Source organism: Heliangelus exortis, chromosome 27, assembly GCF_036169615.1.
Source record: "Heliangelus exortis chromosome 27, bHelExo1.hap1, whole genome shotgun sequence".
NCBI classification, from domain to species: domain Eukaryota; kingdom Metazoa; phylum Chordata; class Aves; order Apodiformes; family Trochilidae; genus Heliangelus; species Heliangelus exortis.
Genome location: NC_092448.1, coordinates 695,981 through 710,835, shown reverse-complemented (window position 1 = coordinate 710,835; position 14,855 = coordinate 695,981). Strand labels below are relative to the sequence as shown.

General features: G+C 49.4%; 2 protein-coding genes and 1 long non-coding RNA gene across 3 annotated transcripts in view; 1 reads left to right on the top strand and 2 right to left on the bottom strand.

Annotated features, from left to right (window-relative positions):
- LOC139787944 (ankyrin repeat domain-containing protein 7-like) overlaps positions 1 to 14,855 on the bottom strand; it is a 118,687-nt gene that overhangs the window by 69,502 nt on the left and 34,330 nt on the right. The window lies entirely within an intron of this gene.
- The window catches only part of LOC139787948 (uncharacterized), a 112,714-nt gene that overhangs the window by 73,476 nt on the left and 24,383 nt on the right, over positions 1 to 14,855 (bottom strand). The window lies entirely within an intron of this gene.
- Positions 1 to 14,855, top strand: part of LOC139787626 (POTE ankyrin domain family member B-like) — a 133,773-nt gene that overhangs the window by 117,543 nt on the left and 1,375 nt on the right. The window contains exons 3-11 of the mRNA XM_071726884.1: positions 8,748 to 9,281; positions 9,696 to 9,810; positions 10,057 to 10,230; positions 10,342 to 10,448; positions 10,943 to 11,080; positions 12,313 to 12,566; positions 13,530 to 13,563; positions 13,643 to 13,712; positions 14,539 to 14,605. Coding sequence (XP_071582985.1) covers positions 9,061 to 9,281; positions 9,696 to 9,810; positions 10,057 to 10,230; positions 10,342 to 10,448; positions 10,943 to 11,080; positions 12,313 to 12,566; positions 13,530 to 13,563; positions 13,643 to 13,712; positions 14,539 to 14,605 — 1,180 coding nt within the window. The 5' untranslated portion in view covers positions 8,748 to 9,060. The remainder of the gene's footprint in view (positions 1 to 8,747; positions 9,282 to 9,695; positions 9,811 to 10,056; positions 10,231 to 10,341; positions 10,449 to 10,942; positions 11,081 to 12,312; positions 12,567 to 13,529; positions 13,564 to 13,642; positions 13,713 to 14,538; positions 14,606 to 14,855) is intronic.

Sequence of the window (14,855 nt, the reverse complement as noted above, 5' to 3'; positions counted from 1 at the left end):
CCTGCATCACAAAGCCCTGTTGGTGGCTGTGGAGACTCCCAGGCCTGGAACTGGCTGGGACTGTGTCACAGAACAATGGAATCATGGAATGGGTTGGGTTGGAAGGGTTAAAGGCCATCTAGTTTCAACCCAACCCATTCCAGGATTCCATGATCCCACTCAACTGAAGCCAACCCTGCCCCTGTCCCCATGGAACTCACTTCTTAATCCCATCCACAGCATCAGCCTCACTCAGCAGTGGTGTCTCTTGGAGCTGCTCGAGGATTTCCCTTTTTTCCCATTTTAGGATAAAACTTCAGATGAGTTTACATCACCAAGTACACGTTTAGAGACAGCACTAATACAGATCAATTTCTTTGGGTGGCTACCTTCCAAACTGACTCTTCTTTTTTTCCCTAACTCTACACTGTTTACTTTCTGCAGAGACAAAGCCATGGAGTTTCCATTAGGAAAAGATTTTCTTGGGCAGGAACTCCAAGCTACCTTTTCAGAAGCAAGAACCAGCTCCTGTGCATTAGGCCTTCTCTGATCTTTGGAACTTTCAGGAGCAGTCATTTCACTGGTGAGCACTGTGCCTTTTCACAAAGGGCAATCACTGCTGCTTTCCCAGACAAACTTGCACCTTGCTGAGCAAACGTGCCAGCAGTTCCACAGCACAACACAGCAGTTGTCCCTGTGACACAAACACTCCTCATTTAACTGCTGCAGACCCACTGAAATGTCCAGGACTTACTGACAACTCAATTACTCTGCAAACATTGGGTTTCCAACACAAAATTAACAAAATGCCTCAGAGATGGGGAACAGCTTCTGAAGGGCTTCCTTGTGTCCTGAAGCTGAGCAATACTGCAGGGTTACACTGAGGCTGATCAGCTACTCCCCTCCTGTCTTCCCAGCCTGGGAACAACCCTCTGTAGGATAGGATCCAAATGGAAACATTTTGTAAACTTAAACCAATGACTTCATATTCTTAAAAATCAAAGTTTGGTTCACATCTCAATGGGTATCCACCTACAGATCACAGCAGAAGATTTAAAAGAACAAAGCAAAGACTCTTGGGTTTTGTTTTTAAGTATTTGACAAGAATTTCCATATACCACAATAGGCTGGGACAGAGAAACAAGTGCAGAGGAGTCACTGATCTGTTCCCCCAAAAATAATGAAAGGGTTTAACATACCTGTTTTCAAGAAATAAAACCCCATCTGAATTAGAGCAAATGCTATGAATGTGGTTTGGATAAATGCACTGTGGGAACTACCAGGGTCCCTGGGCCAGCTACACTACCTCACACTCACAGAGAGAGACATTCATGTGCAGAAAGGAATTCAAACTGATCAGTGACAGCATTGCTGATGACAGATTCAGACTGAGTGGTTTCAGACCTACAGGCAACAAGTTTTCATGTTGAAATATGACACACCACTCCATGACCAGCACAGGCTGTATTCTGCACAGGACACAGAGACACACTTGATGAATTTCTACATTCAGATCTCCTAACAGCTTCTCAAGTGCTCAGACCCCACAACTCTGGGTTAGTGTAATGCCTCACCCCATTCTAGTGAGGAAAATGCAGTTATACCTAAAATCAGGATGAAAAATAAAACAAACCATCCCACAACTTAGTGATTTTTATACTGGAAGGACTCTTTTGAAATGCAGAGTTACACATCATATTCCACCCCAGGAGGCAAATCAACATCTAGAGCATTACCAGTCAGGTATTTCCTTGTGTTCCTTATTTGTATTTTAGCAGCAGCAGGACAGTGTTTGCAAAGCTGTAGAAAAATGCTGCCCCGTTTCCCAGTGTCAGTTCCAAGTGGTGGTATCCTGAAGAAAGGCTGAACCTTTGGGAAATGGAAGCAGTCCAAACCTGACAGCAAGCTATTGAAGACATTTATGTACTCAGAGGGGCCCAAACAATTTCACCTCAGTTATACAGGTTTAAGAAGAAATGCCCAGGTATTTACAGACACAAAAAGGAATTGTTGAGCTGCACAGAGATGTCCTCAAAATGTTTGGGATATGTTGGCTTCAGTATTTGTTTGAGTCAAAAGTAAGAAGCAGTACCAAGTTTAACAATAACAGATTCTCAGTGGGTTTTGGTAACATTTTCAAAAATCAGGAAAAAACCCAACCCTGTGCAAATGATGGCATTACACAGTTTTGTTATGCTGAGTCAAATACATTGTTTTTACAACAAAGACTGTGTTTTATTGGAAAATACTTTAAGTTAGTGTTTGGGAAATTAATACAAGGGTACATTGTTTGGATGTAAATGCAGGCTGCAATAGAAAGTGTGAGATTGTGATTTTACATACAGCTTTTGATGTTCCACTCACTGGCTCCCTCTGCCTTCCAGATGTTCCACTCACTGGCTCTGATTGGCTTCTAGAAGAACAAAAAAAGGTGATCAGAACTCCAAATAAAGCACTTGTACCAAACCTTAAGTAGTGAAAGCAGAGTATAAACCAGTTCTCTGATGCACAGAGTAAAACATGTTGAAGACAAAATTCAGTCACTAACCCCACCTTTTTTTCTCCAAGATGCTGCTGTCCCTGCTGTCCCCCAGCTAGACACCATCCCAAGATGCTGCTGTCCCTGCTGTCCCCCAGCCTGACACCATCCCAAGGTGCTGCTGTCCCTGCTGTCCCCCAGCCTGACACCATCCCAAGGTGCTGCTGTCCCTGCTGTCCCCCAGCCTGACACCATCCCAAGATGCTGCTGTCCCTGCTGTCCCCCAGCCTGACACCATCCCAAGATGCTGCTGTCCCTGCTGTCCCCAAGCCTGACACCATCCCAAGGTCCTGCTGTCCCTGCTGTCCCCCAGCCTGTCACCATCCCAAGGTGCTGCTGTCCCTGCTGTCCCCCAGCCTGTCACCATCCCAAGGTCCTGCTGTCCCTGCTGTCCCCCAGCCTGACACCATCCCAAGGTCCTGCTGTCCCTGCTGTCCCCCAGCCTGACACCATCCCAAGATGCTGCTGTCCCTGCTGTCCCCCAGCCTGACACCATCCCAAGATCCTGCTGTCCCTGCTGTCCCCCAGCCTGTCACTGCCCAGTGTCCCATCACCCCCAACCCTTCACTACCCAGTGCCAACCCCCAGCAGCCCCCTGGCTCTGCCATGGCTCCCCCAGCAGCCCTGGGCCCATCACTGCCCAATGTCCTTTCACTCTCCCAGACCCTCACCATCCCATGTCCCCCGTGTCACCCCCAGGCTGCCACCTCCCCGTGTCCCCTCCTGTCAGCAGCCAGCCATGACAGGACAGCCTGGGGGAGATGCAGTGGGCTTGGTGGTCACAGGGCCAGTGAAGGGAGGGGATGGCTCAGGCTGTCTGAGTGTCCCTTGCTGCAAGAGAATATACAAAGAAACAGACTTGGGAACAAGTCCCCCATCATCACCTGGTTTTTTTTCCTTTTTCCCTTCCAGGTGATGATGGTCAAGCCCCAGGCCCATGCAGCCATTCTCTGCACACAAGTCCCCTGGGGCTGGAGGTCTGACACACGTTTAATAAAAGAACACAGCCCCAGAGATTTGGGCTGTTCATCTTCAGATGGGGGAAGCTGGGTGTGTGTGTGTGTGTGTGTGTGTGTGTGTGTGTGTGTGTGTGTGTGAGTGAGGAAGATCTGCTCTCCCATTTCATTTTTGCACCTCAGCAAAAACACTGCAAGATTTACACTCAAGAAATCAAAGGGTAAGTGATGCAGAAGGCTCCAGCCACACATTTCCACTGACTCCCTAGAAATATGCAAGACCACACCATCAGTCACACTGCCCTACCTGCTGTAGAGGTGTCAGACCAGAAATGATGGTTTCAAGACAGAAAACACAACACAATCCAGCACAACAAAAAAACCAACCTGAAGATACCAGGTACATAAACCAAGGGTCCCTAATCAAACCCTAAAAATGAAAACAAGCTTTACTCCTGCACAAGAAAAGACCATTCAGAACACAAGGTAAAAATAACTTCATCCCAGGAACCCAGGCCAACAAACCCAGACTCTGTCAGGAACAAGAACATGCTCACCTGAACTAGGGCATAGCACAACCTTGCCACCCCATAGCCCCAGCACCTGGAACCCTAGCATCCCATTGCCCCAGCAGATTGTAGCCCAAAGATACCAAAAAATGGAATACAAACTCCCTGGAGATCTCTGCCAGGGCCTTCAGGTGGCCCCGGATCTCACTGATCACAGCTTTGGAGTGGGAGCTGAACAGAGCCACCAGCACAGCACCAGCATCCATCTTCCCATCATCTGTCACAGCCTGAAAAAGTGCCTGGCTGCAGCTGCCCAGGGCTGAAAGGCTGAGGCACTCAGAGATACTGCTCCCATTCAGTCCCAGAGTGCCCCGGGAGAGCCCTGACACCCCCAAATCAGCCCTGGGACATGGACACCACAGCCCAGCTGTCCCCAGGGCTCAGGAGGGCTGTGGGGAGCAGGCAGGACATTTGGGGTGCCCCCAGTGCTGGCAGACAGCAGAGATGGAGACCCCAGGGGGAAGCCCAGGCTGCTGGGGCCTGGCCCAGCTGCTCAGCACTGCTCTTCTGGGGCTCTGACCAGCTCCCTGCCCCCAGCTCTTCATCCCTCCCTCTCTCTCCTTTGCCCATCACAACTTTGGGCTTTCACTGCCTGTCTCCCTCTCAACACTTCCCAATTCCTCCCTGCCTGCTCTCAGAGCCATTGCTCTTTCTCTCTCTCTCTCTCTCCACATCTTTCTCTCCCTCTCCTCTCCTGGCCTTATTGGCCCTCTCTCTCCTGCAGCCTCTCCCCTTTCCTGCCTCTCCCTCCCCTCTCCCTTCCTCTCCCCTCGCCCTTTCCCCTCTCTCCTGCTCCCTCTCCCACCCCTCTGTCACTCCCCTCTCCTGGGGCCTTTTCTGTCTCTCTCAGGCCCCTGGCCCGCTCTCTCTCCATCCCCCCTCTCTCCTCCTTCCCGCCCTTCTCCTCTCCCTCCCTCCCTCCCTCCCTCTTTGCCCCCTTCCCCTCCACCTCTTTCCCGCTCCTCACCACTCTTTTTCCTGCCTTCTCTCCCTGCCCAGATCCCCTTCCTCCTGCTCCCCCTCCCAGCTGGGCCGGGGCCGGAGCAGCCCCGGGGTCGGGCAGGCTCAGGCAGCAGGAGAGGAGGAGCGCCCCGGGGCATGCTGGGAGCTGTAGTCCCGGGGCATGCTGGGAGCTGTAGTCCCGGGGCATGCTGGGAGCTGTAGTCCCGGGCCATGCAGGGGGCTGCCCGGCGGCCATCTTGGTTCCCGGCCCATGCTGGCAGCTCCAGTTTCCCCACACTCCCCATCCCGCAGCTGGGGAAAAACTCCAGGAGGGTGGCGGGGATGAGCCAGCAGCTCCTAAAAGCCCTCAAACTGAAGGAGGAAGCATGCAGAGGGGGGGAGGGAAGCAGGGGCAGGTACCCTGGGAGGAGTAGAGAGGTGGTCGGAGCAGCTGGGGAGCAGGGCAGGAGAGCCACATCCATCCCAGGTAGAATTGAATCCTGCCAGGGATGGAAAGAGCAATAAGAAAAGCTTTGAGAGGTACCTAGGTGGGAATAAAAGGAGAAGCAAGGAAAATGGAGGCCCTCTCCTAAAGGAAATGTCAGACCTAGCTCCACAGGATATTGAGAATGCTGAGGTTCTCCAGGACTTGTTTGCCTCAGTCTCCTCTGGGAAGTGCTCATTGCCTCACTGCAGAGGCCACAGCAAGGGAAAGCCCTCAGGCACCCATTCCTGCCAGCATGGAGATGGGGTTGTGTGTCAGCTCAGGGAGCTGTTCCCAGGGGGGAGGAGATCAGCCCTGGCTGAGCCTTCCTGCAGTCCCTGGCTCTGAGGAGGAGTGGAGTGTCACGGGAAGAAGCGGGGTTGCTGCCTGTCATTGTGGAGCAGGAGTTTTAGAGGTAAGAATACCTGTGGTGGTTGGTTGGTGGTTGGAGGTGGAGTGTGCTGGAATATTTTTTCCCTCTTCTGTCCCTATTTTCACAAGGAAAAGGCAGCCAGTAGCTTTGCCACGCACACCTGTGATGTTTCAGGTGTCCCAACATCCTGTAATTCATAGAGGAAAATCTGCAGTAGGATAAGGTGCTCACTTTGTGGCCCCAGTGCCTGTTACAAGGGACCAAAATTCTCTCTTTTGTTACTGGAAGAAAGACATTGTTTAATATTAAACCTAGTTTATTCTAAATCTGGTACCCCCACGCAGTCCTATTTGTAGGTAACTTGGGGGTCGAGTTTCTTTCAGCTGCCTGTTGAGTGCATTTCTCTGTCTGATTTAGCTGTGAAAACCACCACCAACAAAAAGAAGAACTTCAGTGAATTTACTCTTGATGTATTTCCAGCTCCTATCAAGCAGTGAAGTGAAATGACTCAGTGGCCCACTTGGTAATTGTTTTGCTTTTGTCACTGATGTTTGTCCCTCATTTCTATCATCAAGGGTTGGACTTGATGATTTCTGAGGTTCCTTCCAACCCAGCCAATTCTATGATTCTATGATTTCTGACAGAAAAGTTTGTCTAATAGCTTTTCAGATGTCCCAGCCCCTCCACTCTTGCTTCTTCATGCCCTGCAGTCTGCCAGCTTAAATAATCTGTACCTAATGACACAGCCTTGGATCCTCTCTGTACCTTCAGCACAGGCTGGGAGGGGTCCTGGTGGGCACCAAGTTGCTCATGAGCCAGCAATGTGTCCTAGGTTCCAAGAAAGAATCTGGTCTCCTGGGCTGAGAGATACTGGGCTTTCCAGTATAAAATTCCACCCAGAAATTCCATCTCTTACTTTCTTTGAAAAAATCCAAAGCTTGGAAATTTTTTCCTTTTGCCCATCTTTAACTTTTGTCTTTTTCCTTCCCCACTCTGTTTCCAGGGAAGCATATGCCAGAGGAAAGAAGGAAAAGCCTTTCTATTTATCCAGAGCCATCCTCTTCATCCTTCTCCTCCTCCTCTGATGATGATCCCATACCTGATGAGTTCTTGTGTGCTATTTGCAAAGCCCTCCTGACTGATGCAGCTTTTACTCCCTGCTGTGGGAACAGTTATTGTGAGGAATGTAAGTGTTCCTTGCATGTTTGTTAATTCAAAACAATCACATCTCGTCTTCTGAGAGCAGAAACACAAGATAATAAAGTTGCTTTGTTTCCAGTTCTCTTTCATCCTGAAGTCTGTCCTAAAAGATGCTTCTTATAGAAAGGGAAAAATAAGCAGAAAGCTCTATTCCTTTTTCTATGTCTGGTTAAATGCCCTTTACACACAGAGGGAGGAGTATGAGCAGAGTGTGTAATTGTGCAGGTGCTGACAGTCTTAGATATCAAACTATCTTGTCCACAGCCCTTTCTCTTATATAAGACTGCTCTGGTGATTTACTGCTGACTAGAAAAACAAAACACCACTATTTGAATAGTTAAATAGTTAAATATTTAATACTTCAGAACTCAGAACATCTTCCTGATCACTGTTTTATTCCCTAACCTTGAGGTTGGTGACTTCAACTCTAGTGGACAGTGAGAAAAAGACCAGATAAAAGGTGAAGGCACAGCCTAACCCCACCTTCAGATGTTACAACAGTGAAATACCAAAACCGTGTGGTTATTTGGTACATACTAGAAATTTTTTTTACAATATTGAACATTTTTATCCTCATGTTCTCCACCCAAGATCCTACTCACCCTTTAACCATATGTGTATTTTTAGGAGTGATTAGAACTCCAAAATTTCCCTCCTTTCTTTAAAAACCATTTTGATGATTCTAATTCCACACAGGTATTAGAAGAGCATTACTGGAGTCTGAGGAACATACCTGCCCAGCCTGTTAGCAGAGGTTTCTCCTGATGCTCCAGTCCAGCAAGTGCTTACCCCAGGTAAGATTGTGGCTTTTACATAAACTGCTTGTGAGAAAAGTCTATCTGTCAAAAGCTGAAAGGGAAGAGTTTACATCTCCTTACACAAGGCTACATTGAACAAGACCAAAACAAATGATTGGACAAGTCAGTGCTGTGTGTGGGGTGTGGTTGGTGGCTAATTACAGCCATTAGTGGCTCATTTCAGGCTGGCTGTTCAAAAGCTGGGCTGCCTGTGGAAGGTCAGGCTGGTGCTGGGGCCTGCAGAGGATGTGTTTGCAGCAGGGAACTTGGAGATGATTTTCTGTGTAGCTGGGTGTGACACATGTGGCATGGTGACAGTTAACATTTGTGTTAACTGTGCCAGGAGAATTCTAGATATCCATTTCCCTCTAGTTATGGGTTAGACTTGTCTAGGGAAACACCCTGTACTTGTGCAATGGCAGTGGAACTTTTGCAGTGAGCTCTGTGCAGTCAGAGGAAGCTAGTTTGCCATTCATTTAATTAACTTGCTGTTAATTTCAGCAAGTGCAACTACTGACAAGAGACTTAGCTGAAAGCAAAAGTACAAAACAGAAAATCACCTTTATCCTGGCCCAAACCAGGACAAGATGACAAGTGAGAGACAAGAAGTTGGTTACACAGGAAGGGTTATTTTACCCTCTCTATCAACTCCTTTGAATTGGTTATGAAAAAGCCTCTCCAGGAGCAGAACTTACCAGTTCTTTGTATGGCTCATAGAGGTGGGGGAGAGCTTCTCAGCTTCTCTCAGATACTTAAGGGGCCATTGTCACCTGTAGTGGCACTGAATGAATGCTGAGGCTTAAACCAGTGCAAGGTTTAAGGATTAAAGGAGCCTTTTCCTTTCCTTCAGTCCCCTCCCTCCCCCGTGAATTGGTTCAGTCCCTTCTCTCACCCCCCCCTCCCCGCAGGTGGTTCGGCCCCGCCCACGGTTGCCCCTGGCAACTGCCGTTAGGGGCGACTCTGCCGTTGTGGCTCCTGTGCTGAGCTGTGCTGGGCTGTGTCTCTCTGGCTGCTCCTGGTCCTTGCCGTTGGTTTGCTCTTTTCTCCTGCCTCGTCCCTGCCTTTCCCCTGTCATCCACCTCGTCCCCGTCTGTCTCTTCCCTGCCCTGTCCCTGCCTTTGCCCTTCCCCTGTCATTAACCCCCACCCCTGCGGCTCTGCCGGCTGCCTCCCGCTGCTCCCGTGGGGCTGTGCCCGTGCCACAGCCCCCAGAGCTGCTGAGATGGGGCAGAAATTCAGCAGGAAGCGTCGGGTGTCCCGCTCTGTCAGCGCTCCTGGGCAGCCCTGCGGTGCTGCCGCTGCCGGCACCGGCGCCCCTGAGCCTCAGCAGCAAGGTCTGGGCAGGCTGCACCGCGCGGCTGCCCGCGGCCACCTGGCCTGGCTGAGGCGCTGGCGCCGGTGGATGGAGATTTGGGGCATCGACCGCCGCGACAGGGAGAATCGGTGAGGGGCTGTGGGCCGCTGCTGGGACACCTCGGGTGGCGTGCGGGAGCATCCCCCCTGCAGGGTTTGTGTGGGATCCCCTTGGAGCTGATTGCTTGCAAAGCAAGATGTGCCCTGTCAGCTGGGAGGGGGAACTCGAGAGCTTTCCAGTGCTGGGAGCTGCTGGGTGGGCGCCAGTGCTCCTGGAGGTGCTGGGCTGCTGCTTGGCCCTGCTCTCCCTGCAGGCTTCTCTTGCAGCTGCTGAGGCCTCCCCAGGTCTCTCCTGCCCTGTGGGTGATGTGTGCGGGGTTGCAGCAGCAGCAGCAGCAGGAGCAGGAGCAGCAGGGTCTGGGCAGGGTCCCCCGGGCTGGGTGGTGCCACAGCTTTGGTTCTTTCCTTGTCTGTCAGTGTTAAGCTCCCATGTTTAATTCTCAGGACACCTCTCCACCTGGCGTCTGCAAACGGCCACACAGAGGTCGTCAGATTTCTAGTAAGGCACCGCTGCCGGTTGGATGCTGCTGACAATTTTGGGAGAACACCCCTGATGAGGGTGAGTGAGAGAAGTTCTGCTCTTGGCAGAGGGGCTTATTGAGTGTGCATGAAAGGAGAGGTGTCTGGCAGGACTCTGTGCGCAGAGCTGTGCGGAAACACGCCTGTTGGATTTGGAGTGGGACAGGCACCTGTCAGATCATCTTTGCAGGTGCTCTTCTTTCCCTGTGCTCAGAAGCTGGGTGAGCTGTGATGGAGTGAAATGTGAATTTTGCAAGTCTTCCCTTTTTTTGTGTGTTGTTCCCAGGCAGTACAGTTTCATCAAGAAGACTGTGTGGCTTTCCTGCTAGAGCACGGTGCCGACCCAAATCTCACCGACACCGATGGCCACACTGCCCTCCATCTGGCCATCCAGGCTCGTGATAAAAACCTCGTGAGGCTGTTACTCAGGCATTTTGTCGATCATCGTGCCAAGAATAAGGTAAATGTTTCTATTTCTTCAGCAAGTCCTTTCAGAAAGTGACTTCAGTATTTCTTTTACAGATTTTTTTGGCTTTGATGATTAGCATGATGTATTTCTCTGACTTTTCAGGAGGGCTTTACCCCACTAGCTCTTGCTGTCTCTGAAGGTCAGGAAGAGATAGTGGAAATTCTCCTGAAAGCAGGAGTTGACGTGCATGCTCGAGACCAGCATCAAAGGTGAGGGGTTTATCCAGATGTGTCCCGTTGGTCTTCTTTCTGTTGGATTGCTGAGAAGCATGGGAATGTGCTCTGACCAAAAGCAGGGGGCACTGGGAAGGAGCTGTTTCTGTGAGAGTTCTGTGTGAAAGCAGTGTGTGCTTGGCTGCTGTGGTACCTCAGGGGCTGCTTTCTGCACTGGGGATGTCCAGGAGGCATTGTCTGGCAGGAGATGTGTCATGAGCCTGGCAGCAGTGCCTCAGTTTGAGAAACCACCTCGTGCACAGCAGCCTCGTGTGCACTGAAGTGTTGTGCATGTGGCAGCTCTGTCTGCCCACGCAGCTGTTTTGAGTCCCTCTCCCATGTTACTGTTGCTTCTACTGGACCCTGCTTTTTCTTTTGTTCATTGGAATGTAATGGGGAAAAGACTTTTTCTGAGAGCAAGCAGGAATGAAACGAGTGTTTCTGTGTCTGTGTCAAATGATCCATTTGATAGGATGTTTTGCATCTTTCAGAACCCCACTCATGATTGCTGCTTCTGTTGGGCAGCTGAATTTGGTCCAAGTTCTCCTTTCTTACGGTGCCAATATTTGCCATGAAGACACTGATGGGAACACAGCTGAGGATTATGCTGATCTTCATGGGTATTGGAGGTAACCTTTGAACTTTCTGATTAGAAGACGTGGTCAGTTCTCAGTGTGGCTTTGGGATGTTGTTGGTGGCAGCCCCAAGGTTTAATGGTGTGTTTAGAGCTGTGTTGAAGGTGTGCTCAGTGATGTCTTCTGCTGGGTGTGGTTGCTGTGCCCAAGAGAGAGGGTGTGTAGCAGCCTGAGGGAGCCGTGAGGGGTGGAAGAGGCAGGGCTCAGGATTCCCTCCCATCTCCTGCCAGCCTCTCTGAAAGGCCAGAGGATGGGCAGCCTGGTCCCTGCCTGCTCCCTTCTTCCCTGCTGCTGGGCTGCACTGGGAGCTCTTGGGCAGAGGCTCCTGTTTTGTCATCAGCTCGCCCGTGCTCGGCAAGATCCGAATCCATCAGGTGCTGGGGGCAGCTGGGGACCCCTCTCCTGAGTCGGCCCTGCTGCAAGGGGCCCTGGGACACTTATAGCTGTGACCATGGAGATGGGCTTTGGTACAGACTTGCAGATATTTGTTCCTCGTCCCACGTGTTCCTGTCTCTTCCTCTTTGAGCAAAGCTGTTTGGGTCTTATTTTCACACCTTCAAGTCTCTCTTCCCTGTTGCCCTTTTATCTTCCCTTGGGAGGGTGGAGGGGGGTACCAGAGCAATTCTGTCACCTGGTGTTTGGTTAGGACTGAGACACTGTGTGTAGTGTTAATTTGGAAGCTGAGGGAAATTTCTCTCCAGGATTGTGTGTTAGAGAATCTTTCAAGTGTTGTTGCTGAGCTGAGGTCTGCCCAGCAGGAACTCTCCAAAGTGTCTGTAGCCAGAGGAGGAACTTGGCAAGCTGACAGGCGTGTAAAGCCTCTGCCCAGCCCAGCACCATTGTCCTTGCTGACTTGCACTGCAGTGCCCAGGAACCACCAGCCTTTTGTTTCAGAGGAGATCTGACTGAGAGCCCTTCACTGCTCTGATGCACAGCTTTGTAGCTGTGGGGGTTCCTTCTCTCAGGTGGTTATGTGTGCCTAAAAGGCAGACTGAAAAAATGTTCCAAGCAGGAGCTTGGAACTTGGGAGGTGTCAATGTGCATCTCTAGGGGAAGAGCCCTGCAGTGAGTTCTGTGTGAATTACCCTTAACAAATACTGAGGAGAATGCTGAGAATTTGTAGGAATATGTGTAGGGTGGGTAATAAGTTGGTGTTAACTGTTGTGCTGGATGGTGTATGCCAGGATGTGGTTCTTTTTACCAGCTCTATTTCTTTCTCTGTGCAGTCTGAGTCAATATCTGGCAAAAATGGAGAACACATCAGAAGCTCCTGCAGGGGATGCTCAAGGTGACAACATACTCAAGATACTTCGAATTCCTGAGCGGGCAGGAGCTGCTGGAGAGCTGGAAGCAAAACCAGACCAGGAGAACAGAGGAGAAGCTCCTGCATGTGATCCAGAAGATACCAGCATAGTCATCACTGCTGAGGACGCAGGAGCTGCTCCATTTCTGTGGGGTGCACCTGCTGTGGACAGAGGAGGTAGGATCCTTAAGTATGGAGGAGCTCAAGAGGACAATGATGTGGCCTTTTCTTGAGGTGGTTTGTATTGTCAGCACTGACTGTGCTCCCTGGTGACTTCAGTGCAGGCATCAGGAGGAGCAGCACAAGAAGCTTTGTGAATGTGCTGATTTGTTACTTTTTGGCCTTGTCAGGCTGTAAGGGCAGTTGTGATTTGTGTGCTCCATGTCTACTGACAGGGTTGTGTCCTACAGAATTAATTTTTGAATATAAATGAACTCTAGATTGGGACCTGTTCTTCTTTTATTTTTTTTAAGTGTGTTATATCTGCACTGTGTGGCAAATGGACAGCAGAGAGTGTTCAGGGAGCATTTCTTGGCATTAAGAGTGCAGTCTGGCTGGCACTGCAAAGCACATCATGAGAGTCCCTTTGCTGTGCTGCAGCAACAGAGGGTTAGAGGGTAAGCTGGTGTGATCCTGAGAGACCTTCTGAGGTCCTCTGAAGTGTCTGTTTTGGGGAGGAGTCCTTGTGCCACATCCATTGCATGTGCTTGTGGTCAAATCAAGAGAAGCAGCACTCCCTGCTGCTCTGAGGCAAATGTTACAGCCCTGTCAGCAGGGAATTGGGTGTTGGGTACCTGTCATAAGAGAACCCCAGCATTTGTTGGCTTGAAATATCAGGTGTTACTGAGCAGGAGGGGTAGAGAAGGTGGATAGTGATTTGTATTCTACATAATATAACAACAGAGGGAGCTGCACCCACAGGTGCCACACAGAGTGTTCCAGGAGGCACAGAGGTGCATCCATCCGTACGCCGACCCTCAGGTGTGACTCTTGCAGCAGTCACCACACCCATTTGGGTCCAGTTGTGGCCAGTTTCATTCTGTATGAGCTGTGGAGTTGTCCATGTTAAATGTTTGTGTGTACTGTTTAATTGTGTGCTTGCCAAATCTAATGTCAGCATGTCATTGAATCTTTGAACAGCCACAGATGACCTTTGTGAAGGAGGCTCAATAAGGTGAGACTTTACAAACCCCTCCCACTTGCTTGAGAGGTGATTTAAGAGACATAGTACTCATTTTGCTTTGTTTTTGAAGGAGTTCTGAGGAGGAGGGGAATGATGATACTTGGAGTGATTCTGAAGAATCCATCTGTTTTAGCCCTAAGGTATGGTGCAGTTAGAGGAAAATGTCCTTGAAAAATAAATCTCTTGAAGGCACGTTTTCTCTGGGCTTGAAAGAAACTGCAGTTCCAGGCAGCATTGTTTTCTCTGTCATTGTTTCTGTCAGTTTTTGCAAAAAGACCTGTAGCTGTGGCAGAGCAAGCAGTAGATTTGTGGTTTGGGGTCAAAGTCATAGGTACACACTCCCATTATTTTATTTCTTGTTCATTTGGATCAGCATCTGTTGCTGATGCTGGGTTTCTGTAGTGATGGGGAACTTGAGTGTGGTAGTTCAACCCACTCACTAATGCTGGAGATGCCAGCCAGCATCTTTAGTTTTGACATGATCTCATTTTCTTGCATTGATTTAAATAGAAATGATGCATTTTTCTGCTGTGAGACTGAAATTTAGGGATACTGTGGTAAGTGTACTTGCAGAGGCTGATTTATGCATCAGGTCTGGTGATGCTAACAGTGCCTTGCATTCTGCACCTTTGCAAGTAAGCATTCTGAAACTGTGAGAGCTGAATTTTACCAAGGAATAGAAAGATAAAAATCAGATGAGTGAAACTGTTCTGCATGTAAAGATAGTTTTGGAAGCACTTTGCAGAAGGGTGCCTGCAGAGTCTTTTGGGGTGGAATACTCACTGAGTTGGGTGAGTGAGGAGTGTTTGTGTAGTTACAAGTGTAAGACAAATGCAGCACCCAAGCACTATGAAAAAGACAACCTGATTATATTTCCTGTTCAATATTTGATGTGAAAACAATGTTTATTGTTGTGACTACTAGGGTGTTTAGAAATGAAACATTAAATCTAAAATAAATCTTTAGGTCAAGAAGGAGCAGAAGCCAAACTTGTTGGAGTTATGGAACATTTTCCTGGAGTACGGGAAAGCTGGTAAGGAAAAGGTTGCATGATGTCCTGCTCTGCAAGTAGACTTGCCAAGTAGTTTGTTTGTTTTTTTATTTATTTTCTTACTCTAGAAAGTGAGAGAAGTAAATTTTGAAAACAAAGGACTTTTTCATTTGAGAAATAAAAAAGCCATATAGTTCAAATAAAGGTATTAATCACCTCCTAAGCCTCTGTCCCTGGCCAGTCCTTCCTCCCTCCTGCTCCTCCGTTAGCTGGCTCATTTTCCAGACATTCC